General features: G+C 36.2%; 1 protein-coding gene across 1 annotated transcript in view; it reads left to right on the top strand.

Annotated features, from left to right (window-relative positions):
• LOC140148320 (filamin-A-like) overlaps positions 1-18,088 on the top strand; it is a 204,290-nt gene that overhangs the window by 37,014 nt on the left and 149,188 nt on the right. Inside the window, 1 exon segment of the mRNA XM_072170228.1 lies at positions 10,840-11,100. Coding sequence (XP_072026329.1) covers positions 10,840-11,100 — 261 coding nt within the window.

Consider the following 18,088-nt stretch of genomic DNA (forward strand, 5'->3'; position numbering starts at 1 on the left):
ATCTGTGAAATTACCAGCTCCAACTCAATTTCACCTCAAGGTATCAGTTGAAAATAATTGCACGCTTCTTAAATTGTTGCTGTGGTAACAGGGCTAACCCTGGGTATCAAATTTTGAGGAAAAGTACGCTCCTGACAGCTGTTGTCTTGTGGTTGGTAAATTGAATTGTTGGGTGATGCTGTGAGGTGGGTTGTAGTCCAGTCTATAGACAAATCTAATTTCATGCATTCCTACACCTCAATGGCAGCCATAGCTGGGTCCCCGTCAGGTATATCCCATCTAAAATATGAAATGATGCGTCCTTGGCGGGGATTTTAAACTGCATTTCATCACCCATGTTACACGTCTAAATAGAATGATGAAAGTTTACAACACAATACAACATAACATCAATTTGCAAGCGGCTTTAATCCACCCAATTGGGCAGTCACAACACCAGTTTGGTGCGCCGGGGACTCATTCATGGCCGACTAAATTCTGACCATCACTTGGCTCGTTGGATTCATCTATATTTTTGTAGGAACAAACAAATAAATAAAGAGGTGCAATTAGTTATTTCCTTTTGCTAATATCAATCTTGAGTTAATGGCAAAATGAGTTGATCAAGGAATTCTTTACTATTTCATTTTTTCCAACAAAGTGAAAATTTAAAATAGGATACATTTTCAGCATAATTTTGCATATTGTAAGAAATTAAGTCAAAAATTAAATTAGATAATATGCAACACACTACTGGTAAATGTAATTTTAGTTTGGTCCAAGACTTTGAATTGATATGATGACATGGTGCTTGCTATCTCATCCTCTTTCTAATTTATTGATTGATTGATCCTCATTGCAAATGTGTTTACCTTGAAACCAACATATACATCCGAATAGTGTCAACGAAACGTGACATGTGAGGAGATTTTCTTGTTCACTGCAGGTGTAAGCATTTCCTGATGATAGAAAAAGAAAAGTGGTGATGTGCAGCCATTAACGCTAATCTGACTTTAAATGTGTGTGTGTGTGTGTGTGGGGGGGGGGTGGACAATTGGCCTGAATTATCAAAAAGTGGCTGAAAAGTGAAACGAACAGAAAATGGATCATTTTGCTGAATGGTGGGGTCCCCCCCCAAGAGTCAGCACGTCTCCATTACCAGGCTCTCAATATGCTCATCTGCCTGTAGGAGAATGGTTATTTAAACCTCGATATGCTATTGAAAATATTCAGACTTGACCTTTGAATGCACACTACTTGTCATGATTGTTGATTGGAGGTCAGTGAACTGTGTCACTAGAATGAGAGCATATTGGCTTTTTAGTGTCTGAGGAGAATGCAAGAATGTTGTAAATGACAATGGACTACAAAGACACTTACATTATACATGTTCAAACATTCTGCTGATGCCCGTGCTGATGATACAATGAGATCATGCAAAATAAGATGTACATGTACATGTATACATGTAGATGGGCAAAATAAATTTTCTTGTTTTCAATGGGCTGTCAACAGTGGTCATGCATTTATGGATGGTTTGCAATGAACTTGAAGTCCCTAAAGCTAGAGCATCATAGCAATGTATGGTATTTCCTTTTGGTGGGGTAACCATGATATTAAAAGTGGATCACAATTCCTCAATGTAATGCCATTCATGTTGCTATCTTGCAGAAGGCCATGTAAGGTCATCATGTTGCCCCAACCGCTCCCAACACCAGTTTCAAGCCATGCAGAAAACCTCAGTCTCGCCTATGTTGGACGTATATCTTAATTAATGTGTCAATTGTCTGGATTTTAGGCCTTATAACTTAAAGTTGAGCAATCTGCATTTTTCAATCAAAACATCAAAATTGAATCCAGGTGGAACTTGGTTTTTAATATCTTATGATTAAAAGACATGATGACTTGATAATGTGGCAGCATAAAATGTCACACTATTTAAGGAATTGTTTTGCCATGGTTACCACACCAGGAGGCAAACCTCACACATCATTGTATAGGGGAGATAAACCATGTCATGAGCTGAGGATGTGTAGGTGATAGCCTATGGTGTAGACCACAAACTAGCATCATGGAAGAAAGCATGAGAAACTCATGCCAAAGGCCATTGTAGGTTACAGAAAACTTGCCAGATTATGACAGTTCTGGTATTAATAAAAGATGCTAAGACCTTGTCCTGAATTGAGGACATGAGTAGCTGCAGGGAGTTATGACATATGTACCAAGGTCAATCCATTATGTATGTGCAATATTATGGGGCTTAACTTAAAGATCCTTGTCCTTGGGGTGTGTCAGGAGATCCCAGTGATGGGACTGATGACCTTGTCCCCAGTTGAGGACATGCATGTGTAGCTGTAGGGAGTTTTGACTACTACATGCACCAGCAAGGTCATTCCATATTTGTGTTTGAAATATTTTATCTTCAGGGCAGAGGCATGTCTTGTGAGGATCCCAGTGAGGAGACTGGTAGTCTTTGGATAGACCTTGTCCTTAGTTGAGGCCATGCATGCATGTGTAGCTGTAGGGAGTTTCCACACTGACTGGTGTATGGTATCACATCCTGCTGTGCAAATCATTGTAGTTGAGTACATGGTGTATGCCTGTGGCTGGCAGGTATGCCATAATGTGCATGTCTATCAGGTCTATCAGGAAACATGCACCTGTGTATGTGTGTGCTTAGTTACTAAACATGGACATGTGCACATTAATAATAGGTTGTGACTTTATTCAAGGCTACAGTGAAATTGGTTTTTGTTGTTGCCATGAAAGATGTGAAGTTCTAGAATCTTTCTTTTGAATTGATCAGAGCAATGTTGATAAATTCCTGGAGCATTTAGATACACAGTTTACCATTCTGTTCAAATTCTCTTATACTAAATATGGAAGTGGTTTAGGCTAATGGATGTCATAGGAATTTACCTGAAATCAAGGTTATTATAATATCAATGTCAAGATCAAGCAGTAGGCCTGTAAGGAAAACCAAAACATAGCAAAGGTAATGTTTGTGATTTAAACCTTAACATAAGGAAACCAAACATGGTACCGTACTTAGGATGTCCTGTGTATACGTGTAGGCCTAGGATCACTGTTTAAAACCACGAATTGACATCACAGTTTTATACCTGGCTACCTTTAAATGAGTTCACCACTCATTAGGATTTCAATAGTAGTAAAGGTCTTTTTAACCCCAGTATGTTTGTACATCCATATAGTCAAATACTCAGTCCTGATGAACTAGACACGCATCTGACGAAAGCTCGACCATGCACCCGGGCCATGCACTTACATAGGGACCATCTTCAGCGGTAACTGGGATAATCAACAGCAAACTCGTAGAAATACTATACAACTAATAATCAAATTTAATATAAAGGGGACGTGCAAACATAAAAATAACAAGAAAAAACATGAAAAACCACATCAAAACACCTGCTTGTGGTTGAAATACATAAAAATGCAAATTTAGTACAATACACAAATGATGTCAAGACTGTCGAAACTCAAGAAAAGATATCTTACACTTCCCATAATGCATTTCTTCCATTTCAATTTTCTGTACTGATTTGCTATGTTGTGCCGCATGGGTCGATAGTAACGAAATAGACCTCGGTGAACAGAGCACGTCCAGATATTGCAAAATATGTCTATTTCTTGACTAGCAAAATGAAAACAAAGGAAACCAGTAGGCTGTACAAAGTAATGGGAGCGCCATTTGTTGAAATGAGAGGATGTATTATATTGCAAAGGATTCTGGGAAGGGTAAGAAGGGAAAACTGTCTAGACATGTTTTCCCATAATTAGGCATGATATACCTTGCAAATGAGATCTTTGAATTTCTTCATCAGCTAATCAAATTGCCTACTTATTTCACCATTTGTTTAATAAAGCACTTTCGGAACATGGTATTATTAGAAAAAAGCAAGCAGGTAGTGTTTTCCTAGTAGAATAGTACAGTGAACCTGATGTCATTATATTTGATGCACGTATAGGTACAAGCAATAATGCGTATCAATGTGCCGCCAATAAAATGCTCATATATTATGTCTTGAGCTATTCTTAGATTATTGATTTGTAGCGCTGCTCTGGAAACTGTAATAATATGTAGTTCATTAGCTCAATACAGATATTTGAATTCTTGAACAGTGCAAATTAAGTACAAGATCATCATCATCATCATCATCATCATCATCATCATCATCATCATCATCAGTCGGCTAAAGGTAAATATTAATATGTGTACAGATGAATCATCTACTACAAGATATCAAAACTTTATCATAGTTAATAAATGTAAATGCGATATCAAAGTAGCATCTCCCAACATTTTCAGGATGTCTACCTCATTTTATTTAGGATACTGGTATCCAAAAATCGCAATAAATGGTCACTGGAAACCTCTGTTTTCAATTGTTTTCCCAGAAGCTTTGCACCAATGCTGACAAATCCTTCGCCAATCGCGCACCATACTGCCTTAGCAGGGAACACTGGGTCCAACGATAGAATCAGTGATGATGGACAGTTAAGACAGATAATAATAACCTCTTGTATCTGACATTGATGTGATGATTTGTAATCATTACCTAGCAACACTTGATAGGAAGCGGTTGTTAGCTGATGCGGCAAGATTATTTGATATTTACCCTTTTTACGATAAAACAACATGCGATTAATAAATGTGGACTTTGTAAGTCCAAAACGTTGTCTGGTATGTTGTTTTAAATCATGTTACTTTGAATGAGACATAAGTAGTTAATTAATGTGCTAAACTGTGTGTTTGAATCGGTATATCAGACTAAATCAATAGGAAGAGATTATTTTGCCCTTTCTAGCCCTATTTAGTTTTGTGGCAGAGGAAGCTTGTTTGTGTACCACACCTGCCCTGACTGGTGTGTTTACATTGATCTCAGTAAAGTTGCCAATATTGCTATTTTGATCAATTCTATGTTTATTGGTCTGGTCAAAGTATGTAGCAAACCACGATAAGCTTATAATATCAGATATGAAAATGTTTGTGTTTATTTGTTCAAAATTGGTTACTATGTAGTTAGCAGATAATGACCATGCTATTAATCACTATTTTGTTGTTTACAGCGCAATGTGAAGAAGAGTTCATGAAATATAAAAGTGTGCAATAAAGTACGTGCCCAGACACTGACAGGTGAAATAGGCATATTTAAACTTGCCGTAATTCCCACTTATAAATCAGGCAACCAAAAATTGTTAGTGGTATTTTATAAGGAATTCATGTCTGAATAAAAATTCCTTTTAAAAAGGAATGGAACACCCAATGGGAGCTTTGATGTGATGTACTGAAATGTAACCGTTTGGGTAAAATTGTCCTCTTTACGGCATTGTTAATTGGAATTGCATGATTCCCAAGGTGGACCAATTTCACAAATATAATTTGACTGCATAATAATAATTTTGATCTGAACTCCAGTGACAGAATGTTGTTTTACAAAAAGGAATTTTGTTTTTCAATGTGCTCAATGGCTTAATAAACAATTGTAAATTCAAATTTTAGGTGATGGTTAAAAAACCCTCTCCATTTTCTAGTATAGGGAGATCCATTGCACTTGCTCAATTTAAATTTGAAGCTTTGAGCTTATTGGTAGTTACAACTTTAGATAGTTTTAGATTTGTTGGAATCAATTCAATTAGGTCATGGTTTATAGTAAAACACCGGTTACAATATCCGACAAATCTAGGCCTAGCCTAATCCAATAGATAAGTACTAAGTCTTAAAACTGGCTAACGTGACATGTATCATGTAAGCAGTATGCAGGAAGGAATCGAATGGTAAGGGTAGGATATCAGCTGAGTGATACCGGTATAGGCTGCCAAGCTAGCAAAATGTAGCCGGCCAAATTATGCGATGCACAGATGGTAGTAAGCTATCTATATGTGCCAGTATGATTGGATTGTATTGTATACCTGGGACTTAACATGTACCTGTAGGTCATACGGCCATGTTAGAGATGTTCAAACCTCTTCTTACAAGTGATGTAAAAGTGTTAAAATTCAAGCTTCATTTATTTTCGCACTTTTTATATTCCAAGCAAGTATAGCGAAAATAACACTGCGCAAATATATTCCGTTTGTGCAGGTCAATATAAGGTGAAATTGTAATCGCAAAAGTTAAATTAAGTGAAATTGGCAATGTGTGAAATATTAATCACATGAAAATTTTCACTTGGACATGTAAGTCTGTACCATGGATGTTACAACTCTGCGGTGAGGAAGGGTATCTTCCCGGAATCTTGTCATCTGAGAGCATCTTGGATGCTGCATGCATCTTATATAGAGGTCATGCCCTCTACCACTCCTTGCAGAGATGAGCCAAGTGTCAGATATCTCCTCCTCCTCCTCCTCAGATGACTGGTGGTGACATTTTAGTAGGTTCATTGGTTCATTGCGGTGTATATTGCTAGGGTTGGCTTGCGGACAAGAAGTTGAGATGTGGTGGAATGCAGACACTGGATAGGCTACATGTATGGCCGACCAGACATGGCTGGTGTAATGTGGGATGTATATAGGGGACTTGGTTGTAATAATGTATTTCTAAGGGTGATTAAAAAGAATTATATTGCCCCCTTCACTTTGAAAAACCTTATCACAAGCATACTTGCATTTATTTTCAGAAGTCAAAATGCTAATTGGGAGGGTGGTCAGAAAATATTCCATCTGCATATTTGACAAGCTACACTATGGACCACAATGGCCTCATCCCAATGGCATAGTTCAATAACCTCAATTAAACAATTATATTGCAAAATTTGACCTCAAGTTGTAGAGTATGAGTTTTTGTACCCAAATTTTCAAAGGTCATTCAATGATTGTACAAATGTATTGGGGTTAAAGAACTGCGCCTCCGATAGATGAGCATGTTGTGGATCATAGTGCTAGTTAAGCCTGAAGGGATAGTCATGTAAGAGTCAAACCCCTTGATTCTCAAAATAAATACATCGAAAAGTAGGGACTAGGGAGGTTCCCAACTGTGTGGCGTGACCCAGATGGGGCAGCTCAACTTGGGCTTACCAGACTGAACATGGAAACATATTAATGGTGTCACACAAGTTGTTAGGACACTGACCCCTGAGCAATCTGAGCCTTGTGCAATATTGGGTAACTGTTCTGTATCTGGATTAAAGAACTGAAAACTGGGATTGAAAATTTCCCGACTTTAATAAGAATTGTACCAACTGATAACAAGATGTACCATCCATACCGTTTAATGAGCATAATATGGTTCATTAGCTTGTACTTGCAACAAGATTTATGGTTGAATACAGCTCTGACAGCAGCATATTATCTGTCACTGTCATTCAGACAGTCACTAGTCAGGCTATTGGTATGTCTTCAGATATCTCATCCATATATGCACCTACCTGAAGAAGAAGACAAGGATTTATACCATGTGTAGATTTGCTGACAGGAATTACCTAGATATTACCTAAATCAAAATTATAGCTCTTCATAACAGCTGTAGGAGACATCTAAACATGTTTAAGAATGAAAGTCAGGGTCTATACATAATTGTGTGTATTTTGCATATATTATAGGCCTACTTTAAAGTGCAGTTTAGTGCGGCACAACATTTTTGCAATGTAGAAAGAATTAGCTTGATTTTTTTGGCAAAATTGGTTAAATTCCTCAGTCAGGTCTGTAAGAGAAAAAATATGCAAATTTTGCATTTATACTTTTCATGGCGATAGTGATTGCAGACGACAATAAAAATATTCAAAATGCCACAAAATACATTTTTAGAAGATCCATTGCTGTAATTAATTATTGCTTTGAATTGATTCATCACCGACAGTTGCTAATCAAGAAAGGTAAATTAATTAGCAAAAAAATAGATCCAGTTGATAGGAAATGATTGGTTGATGCATTCACGTGTAAGCGATATTGCTTGAAAGTTGAGATTTCTTCAACTCGCAAAAGCGACATCAGGTTCCGCCCGCAACTTGTATCGATTGATTGGCTTGACGCTCTGAAAAACGGCAGTACTAGTAAACACTGAGCATGCGTGAGAATCACTTTTCTGCAAAAGTGATAGAGTATAAATTTAGCTTTACTCATTCACTGGCCGCTTATCAGGTGGAACAACAGTGTCAAAATCAAATGTAAATCTGCATTAGTATAAAGTGGCTGGAAAAAGCTGAATTTTGAGCTCAAATGGGGTAGGTGTATTTGTTATGTCTTATCTGACAGATTTGACAAATGAGGTATCACAGCAATCATCTTGCATTTCATCAGAATAAAATATTGACAGCCTAACAGGGTCATCTTTCTGTATTTATGTGACCTTTTGTCAGTTGTTCTAAAATTACACTTTATTATAACATGTAGGCCTATCTGCCTATGCCCACCATTTCCTTGCTACCTTTAGTTTACACTCCTTGTATACAGAGTGTAGGCATTTGTTAAGTCTTTTTCGTCTCGTATAATTAGTAACCAATGATATGAGACAAACACATCTGAGAATCTATATGACGAAGAAGGGGGAAGACAAGTGGACAAATCTGACTAACCCCTGCAAACAAAGGTTTGATGTGGGAATTAGTCAACCATAGAGTCTTGCCAGGGACGATTTGGTGAAGAAGGTGCAACAAGGGCCCTTAATTAAATATGAGTAGGGGTGGGTGTTAAATATAAGCAGTAGTGGGTGTGTGAAAGGATTGGACTTATTCACACTGGCTCTGACTTATATCCCATGCACTATAGGTATTTTTAGGGGTGGGCTATTAATCTAGTTTATAATCATGATGACAATTTCGGGTGGGCGGAGGGAGGGCATTGTATGGAGGGTCATGTTGAAAGAGGATAAGATACTTAATTCAAAATTTGTCAAATTAAAAACCAATTGAAAATAGTATGAACTTTGAAAGTGAAATTATGATCAGCAGCCCATGGGCCTCAACCAAACAGATAAACCAGTGATACAGTACAATCTTTCTATGATTTTGAACAAGATGTCATCATAAAGTGAGTCAGGTCATCGATGTAACCATATCTGTTTGCAAGAAATATTTGCGGCTCATGTATCAAAATGTACCAAGAGGAAATTTTCACCCTGAAGCAATGCTATTACACCACAGATCTTGAACTTGTAAATGGTGCGTTATGTGTAGGCCAACTCACAGGAAGTTTTCCATTATGTTTTTTAAGGCCATGCAGGGTGTGAAATTGGAACCATTATGGCACTGGGAACCAGTCAGAAAGGGCTAGTGGTTCTTACATGATTTTGTTTCCCTTTGTTCTTTGGTTCAGTGTAAACTTAGCATATTGAGGGGAAAATGTGATCTGCTTTTGGTTGGACTAGGAAATAACGGAGTGTGATATGTAGGGCTATACCATACCATGTGGAGATAGTATGGTAGTGCCACACCCCAATTCTCCATTGAACTTGAAGAAACTGCATGTGTGCTAAAACATGCTTTGATGAGAATCTGTTTGGCACTCAAGCTCAAGTCTGTATAGTCCAAGAGTTTTTTAGTAAAAATTGTTAGTTGTCCTAGCCCAAAATGTTTCCTTATCCTATTTAACAAACCTTACTCTAAAAACTATAACCAAAATCTTAAAAATCCTAAACCCTAACATACTAAAGCATACTGAATCTGATTATCGCAGTTGTATAGAGTATTGCATAGCCACACCCCAATTCTGCATTGAACTTGGCCCAGTGTTTATTATCAGTGACACTAAATACCTCCATGTAACCTTGTGAAGTACTATACTTTAAACATGGAATTTTTCCAAGTATTGTTATTTTCATGCTTTATTACTGAGTATATTGAGGTATGTTGTGCATAGCTCACATGAAGGACATGAATTGGTCCCATGTTCAAGTGGGAGGTGACATAGTGAAGTAATAATTTCAGCCCATTTTGCAATAATATTGAATGCAATTGTTCTCATTGTTATTTACCACTTGAAATAAAATAATACAGACATAAACCAATATTCATTTTTATTTCCGCTAGTTTCACACCAGCCTTGATTTTTTATCAACCTTGATTTTTTATTTTGGTGTAAAAAAAGTGTAAAACTCTTTTCTTTGAGTGAAGTCAAATATGATACAGTTGATCAAACCTGTATTCTTCTAAAACTTTTTGAAGGTATAGTGGAAAAAATGGAAGATTTTTTAAAATCAAATTCTTATCCTTAATATGCAGGTAGACATAAAACGGTGTACGTATTTGGACAGGGGTTATCAATTTATCTAAATATAAATACAATTTTCCCTATTGTAATGTCTATTTTGTGATGTTTTTCACAGTTTTTTCCTTTCAATTTTGTCTGTATTTCAGTTTCGTTATTGCCAACTTTGGTTTGATTGGATTAGATTGACTATAGCTTTTTGATTTCATTATACAAGTTGATTCCATATTATAAATACCGTGGGGCGTTTATTGAAGGTGAATTGTCAGTGAAAAAAACTTTAAAATCTGGTTAAATTTCCCGATGGTGCTCCTATAGAAAAGAGGGATTTAGGGATATATACTAATGCAACGCCACATTAGTGGTAAATGCATCAAAATTACACCCGTAAGTACATCATCAAGCAAGAATCTAGTGAAATTCTACCATAATTAGGCAATTGTGGATGGAAGTGTGAGTCATAACAGGTTTTGTCCATGCAATTTACCGATCGTCCCTGACAAGACTGACTGACTGATGCCAGTTTTAAGCTTACTCACATAATATAGCATGGAATTTTTGTTAATTTTTCACAGAAAAATTGGAGGGGGGCGTTTATTAGAGGGGGAGCGTTTATTACAAACAATACGGTATTGTAAATATTCAATTCATAGAAGTCTAATAATTAATTGTATATTTCTCTGTTTTGTATTACAGATAGTGGAGATATTGTCGATTCAAAATTGAAGTTGATCCTGGGTCTGATATGGCTGCTCATCTTACATTACTCCATCTCAATGCCAATGTGGGACGACGAAGGCTACGAAGACGATGACGAACCCAGGAAAAAACAGTCTCCCAAGGAGAAGCTGCTGGGATGGATCCAGAACAAAGTACCAGAGCTTCCAATCAAGAACTTCAACAAAGACTGGAACGACGGCAGGGCTATCGGTGCCTTGGTGGACGCCGTGGCTCCAGGTGCGTCCGAAGGGACAGTGCAAGCCAGTAACTTGAGTAAGGGTGAATTTTTCATGACGAGAAATATCGTGGTGGTGTTGCTTCCCGGGGTTGCTTCCTGGCGCAGAGGCTAATAAACAGCTCTATTGTGAGCTACTGCACCATTGGTGCTCTTGATGCCAAAACTGAGCTTGACAGTTTGGGTATTGGTGATAGTTATTGGTGATGGTAGTGGTGTTGGTATTGGGGTAGGGACACTAATTTGTAGTGTAAAAAGAGACAAGGAAGTTTTGAGCTTCTCCTGGTAAAAATAAAACAAAGCAGAGAACGGCACCTTGAAATGATACATTTGATAGTGCTAAACTTCAATGCTTTATTTTGTTGGTACCTTAACATTGGGGCTGTCCATACAGTGGATAAACTCTTCATTAATACACATCGATGTAATACTTCCATGGCCTGTGTTGTGTCAGAACGGATATACTGCTATAAACTGCAGTACAGTAAATTCGTAAAAGCAATAATCTCCCAGTATGATCTTATTATGGAGATGAAGTTTTCCATGCATAGCCCTGTGTGGGGCGCTATTCAGACTGTTCTAATGTTAAATATAGTGAGATGCGTGCTAGACAATGAAGTTTCAACACCAGGAACTGATCCCCGGTTTATCGTCTAGCATACGATATCACTAGTTTACACTGAGAACCATCTAAATAGCACTTCACAAGTTCCCATAGCGCTAAGCATAAAAAACTTGACCTCGATCGCAGTGTTTACAGGACGCATATGTTGCGCAAATGTCGCATCACTTCAGATGCTACTGCGCAAAATTTGCACTGTGTAGTTGGTCCCAAACACTAGGATCCACAACATGCTCATCTATTAGGGGCACAGTTCTTAAACCCCAATACATTTGTACATTCATTGAAGACCTTTGAAGATTTGGGTACAAAAACTCAAACTCTGCAACTTGAGGTCAAATTTTGCACTATGATTATGTAATTGAGGTTATTGGACTATGCCATTGGGATGAGACTATTGTGGTACATAGTGAAAGTGTACTACGCAATCTTCATTGATCTAGATTTGGAAGTACTACATTGATGCCGTTTTAGTATCCTGTGTAGATGACCCCATTAATGGGCTATTCCATTTAAATTCCATGCTACCTCTGTGGAAGATGTTGGAAATATCTTCCATGGGGGGAGTATGAATTTCAAAGGGAATGAACACATTAGGCAGCTCCATTTGAATTTCATACACCCTCTGAGAAAGATTCAACATGAATTTTCCACAGAGGAGAGGATGAGTTTCGAATAAGAGTTGGTTAATGCTAATTCTATTTGAAATTCATACTCCCCCTGTGGAAGATATTTCTCAAATCTTCCACAGGGGTAGTGTGGATTTTAAATGGAATATACTACTAACATTATGAAGTTTAGCTTCCAAGTATAAAATAAATACCACTACCAGCAAATAGCCATCACTAAGAAATGATACGGTCTAAAAAGTGTCCAGCACACTTGTCATAATGACACGACGAGGAAAGCAACGGTTTCGGCAAAATCAAGTCATCCATGAAATTCACCCTCCCTTGGGTTTGCATTGCACTGACTCTCTTATATAATAACAATACTATTTATATTTATATTTTTCATTAATCACTATAGTAATATTTATAATTATACAAAGTTTATATATATATTTATTTTTGTAAAGAATTAATGATGTGATGTCGAATGTTGAAGAAACTGAAGGTTTAATGTTCATTTTTCTTTCAAATCCATAAAACAGTACTAGAGCTGATGTGGCTCAAGACCCATGAATATCAAGTGGCTGCAAGATGACCTCTCTGACCTTTGACCCCAGCCAATATCAGTAATATAATAACTCTAAACAGGATCCTTGCCAATTCTGTTAGCCATGGAGTGCAATTTAGCAAAATGACCCCATTAACCCTTGTGCGACCTTTGACCCCCATGCTTTGAACAATTTTTATACATCGTGGACTAGTGTTTCTTCTGGCCAAGTTTGGTGTTCATAGCATGTAATTTGGAGATGTACTCATCAATTTGAAGATTTTCACAAACTGACCTCTAACTGTTATAATTATCAATATGTTTGTAGCCTGTAGCCTGTGTGTGAACATGCCCATAAAATTTTAACTTTTATTTGGCACAAATATGATGTTCTTCACACCATACTTGTGTGCTATTTTCAGTTGTATAAATGTATTGTGTGTGCATTATCATGCCTTTGGGATATTAGCATTCATTTTGTATCCTATCATCTGTACCTTCCAATTCATACATGATGAATGTATCCTATACCTCTGTATGTAACCTATTATTTTTAACTCTACACTTCCAATGTTGAATGTATCCCATTACCTCTATATGTAACCTAATTAAAGATTGCACAAAAAGTAATGCACCCATTATAAATACGCCTATAGCGTCAGAACTATTAATCATATTCACAGTATGTTAACATAGAAAGAAGGGCTGTTTATTTACGCCCATTTTGATACCCCATCTGTCCAGAAGTCATTCAATATTAACAACACAGTAGTGCTTTACCGGAAGTTAAAAGTTGCAGTTTACAGTGATCAGTGGTTATTACACAATCATTGTGGCACTTAAAATCTGCCATTATCTTTGTATTGCCTAAGACTTCAAATCAATACAAATAGCTGCAACTTTTAACTTCAGGTATTTTTCTTTAAAAATACTTCTGTGTTGTTAATATTGAAAGAAATTGGACGAATGGGGTATCAAAATGTGCGTAAATAAATCATCATTCTTTCTATGTTGAAATATTGTGAAAACAATTATTTGTTCCTAAGCTGTCTTTAGTTCGTTACCCTTCCACTCCATACATGTTGAATATCTCCTATCATCTGTACCGTACCTCTATATCCCACTCTGTATGTAACCTATTTTCTTTAACGCTCTTCTCCCAATCCAAACATGTTGAATGTATCCTCTGTACCTCTGTATGTAACCTATTATCTTTAACTCTACCCTCTAATCCATACATGTTGAATGGTGTTGCTTCGTTATTGTATACAGCTGGCGGTAAGTTTGATGCCAAGAAGTATTGCATGGCTTTGCATGAACATTTAAAACAAATGATATTAAAGGTGGGTGGTCAGATTTTTTCATATTCTGTTTTCTATCGATGAGGCCTACCATTAAAACAACGAGCTAACAACCTTTTTCCATATTTTGAGTTGTATTGCTCCAGCTCACTGGAGGTTACCACTTTTTGCCACATTTTTTTTTCAGAACATTTAAACAGAACGTATTTTGGGCATTATGAGAAAAATTTGATACCAAAATCTCAGTTTTGATGAAAGATAAGGAATGAGGCTATAGATCTGGTGACACACCTTTAATTTGAATACTAATGATATTGGTAATTTGAACTAACTATATATAATATCATTGCTGTTTCGTCAAAACCTTGTAACTCCAATAGCTGATAGGTGTTATATATGTAACACCTATCAGCTATTGGAGTTACAAGTTTTTCATGGAACAGCAATGATATGCTTTTGTTTTTTGACATTCTTATGATACAATATGATCTGATCCACGTAGTCTGTTGTTAGCAATTGATAGAGATAAATCTAAATGAGCACATTTTGGTGACAAAATCAGTAGAAAACATAAAATAAATATGTAGGGGGAAAAGTCATAATGTATCTTTGCAACAAAGGTATATTTGACATGTAGGGTCATCAGCACTTGAAAGTTTATTTTAAAGACAAGATATTTGAAACCAAATTTCATATAAATGGGCATTAGACTGAGTGGGAAGATCATTATCAAGTTCTAACTAGAGGTGCTGTGCTTCAAGAAGTACAAACTTCAGGTGGTGGCTTATGCATGCGATGACCTCAATCATTCTAAACAATTTATAACTCTCAAGTAGGGAATTTTGATCCCATGACCCCTGGATGACCCTTTGACCCCAATGACCTCTGTTGAACTCTAGATGACTTTAAACTCAACTAGTGTAAACAACATTACTTTAAACCAGTCTCTTCTGTGCAATTTTTTATAGTCATAAATGTAGTTAAGACAAATGGCCCCAGATGACCTGTGGATGACCTTTGACCATTATATTGTATAATTCGACCCGACCCACGGTTGGATAACCCTAGGGTTGAAACTCATAATTGGTTTATCCATTGCTGCTTATATTATGTCTATATTTATATTTATACTTAACAGCATTACATTAATTATTGATCACTAAGGACTTTTTAAAAAAAGTTCTGAGATATATTATGATAACTTTACATGGTGCAATATTTGTAAACGATATTAAACAAAGTGAGTGCAATGTCATCAAAATGATTATTGTAAATAATGAATCATCGTATAAATGTACATTTATGTATTTAAAAAGCATATCGGTAAGTATATGCTATATTTTGATAATTTTAAGACAAAAATAGTTGAGAAAATGCCCATGTAGCATTGCGAACAATCTTGACTGACATTGTCCTCATTTTGTTGGATGGGTCAAATTAATGTTTACTTGAAATCCATATCATCATTGGACAGGAAAACCTCCTATGTCATTGGCCCCTGAACATGTTTGTAGCAAAACATTCTATGTACCCTCTTTGCAGTTTTGTTGTAAACATGTTGTTCAAGGGCCACAAGTACATAGGAGGTTGATTAACTTTTTCTTATCTCTCACAAACTATGATTGCTTACTGAGAGGAAGCTTTCATCCAGAATTCTCTTGGAGGTTTTTTCCTGTCCAACATAGGAGGTTTTTCCTGTCCAACGGTGATATCTACATTAGACATACTTCCTGGAACATTGAGAACCTTTGATAAAAATCTAAAGAAGTGTAACTTAAGAGTAGATATGTTGTATCTATTATGTAATGTCTTAGCTTTTAAGCTGATTTCAGCTTTTTTTATTGCCAAAATTTACTAGTTTTCTTTTATTTTCAGCCCATTGGCATTTTTATCCTGATTTTACACTGTTTTTCAGCTTTTTTAGTACTTTTCCTCTTTTTGTCTGAGGCCTCTCACACCCCTGTACAATTCATCAGTCTGGTCTCTGCCTTCATGTGAAGTGACGATTACTGTTTAAGATGTTGCCAGCTTATAGTTTCATGAATCGTATCAAAATAATGAAGATTGATTCCTGACTTATATGAGTGTACACCAGGTTGATTACCATTGTGTTGTCTTACAATGTACTTTTGGACAGATGTTATTAAGTTAACAATTTGTAGTTTCTTTGGCACATGGGTGATAGTAACTAGAAGTGGTGCTGCTGAAAGAAAAGGAAACAAGTTTTCTCCAGTTTGTTGGCTATGAAGATTCATATTCATTATTCAATAAAAAATGATCCCTTATAATTAAAAACCTATAAAAACACCCAGAAATACAAATTGATAATAAAATAAGATAATTTTTATGATGAATGTAAAACATCAGCGTCACCCAAAGTGCAAGGAAGTGTTGTAATTTAAATGAGAACTACATGTAGTTGTATTATGTAAAATGCCGTAATATTTAACCAAAACATCTGGATTGAAAAGGATTACAGTTATTATACCGTGGCATTATTAATTAACATTTTGAGCAATTAATTAATTTGTTTAGATAAGCGTCTCCTGTTGAATAAAAGGACTGAGACATCATTGAATCAGGATCAAAGATCTTCATCATGTATATATCATGACAATTTGTTATAGAGTTAATATCATGGATATGTTTGTGGTTAGCTGGCCGGCTGAGCCAGGGTTTATTTGGCAGGGGGCGGCAGGCTCAAAAGTGAACCGTTAGTGAATTTTTTCCTTCAAAAAAGTGCAAATTTCAACATTTTTACCGAAAAGAATGGACTTTTTTGTGAATTTTTCCTAAAAAAATGGATTTTCAATGTTTTCACAAGAAAAAGGGGACCTTTTTTTTATTCAGATTTGCATTTATTTTGTGGGGGAGGGGTCATTGCATCCCCTAGCTACAGCTTTGGTGGTTCGAAATGTATTTTCAAAATATTGTACTACTCAAACTGATATAGATCTAGTGGTGCAATATAAATTCAGTTGGTGAGTGGGACTCTGGGTGTGGAGTATTCAGAATGAAATTTGAGTTGAATGGCAATCTGTTTATCATGTCCCTTTCATTACTGACCTCTTAACCCAGTTTCAAGATTTATTTTGCAATGTCATTTAGGTTCTACAAATATAATAACAGTAAAGAAATTTTAAACAATGTTTCTTGAAATAATTATTAAGTCTCTTACAAATTGTCTAATATTGGCTTGATTTTAAGTTAAAAATCATTCAATTGAACTATTGTACTACTTCCTTTGAAACATAACTCAGCAAGTTTATGCTTTGTAGGTCATAAGGTTCTTGAGTTAATTAATGTCAAAAATAGTTCAAAATTTAGATTGTCATGACTATTTCAAGGAAAACTCAAATCCAATCATCAGATAAGAATGTTAATGGTAGGTTCATTCCCATATTTTATCAATCTGTCTTTAAAGACAGTTCTGATCCTGCTCAAGCAGTGACATTTATTAAATGTCTTACTTTCAATATTAAGAATTTTTATGGTCAACACATATTTGAACTTTCTGATATTGGCACTTGCATCATAGATAGTAGAGTGTATGCATACACGCCCACTCAGTAGCTTTCAAACTAAAAGGGAGGTAAAATGGTTTGCTTCGGGCAACATTTTGACTCATTTTTGGAATGGCAAAATATTTTTTGTTGTGAAATATATTATTTTGAATCCAGTTTAATGGTCACTCTTACACTTTATGCCAAAAGTACACTTGAGTAGTGATTGGAACATCCCCTGGCATATTGCTCATCGAGACAAGGCCTTTAAAATTTTTTTTAATAAACCTATTGCAACATCTTCAATGTTTAATTATAATATTAAACATAAAGGGAACACAGAAGAGGACTACTTCCAGCCTCCAAACAGAGATTTGAGGCTCAAAAGAACAATACCTCTATAAGT

The sequence above is a fragment of the Amphiura filiformis genome, chromosome 3, assembly GCF_039555335.1.
Source record: "Amphiura filiformis chromosome 3, Afil_fr2py, whole genome shotgun sequence".
NCBI lineage: Eukaryota > Metazoa > Echinodermata > Ophiuroidea > Amphilepidida > Amphiuridae > Amphiura > Amphiura filiformis.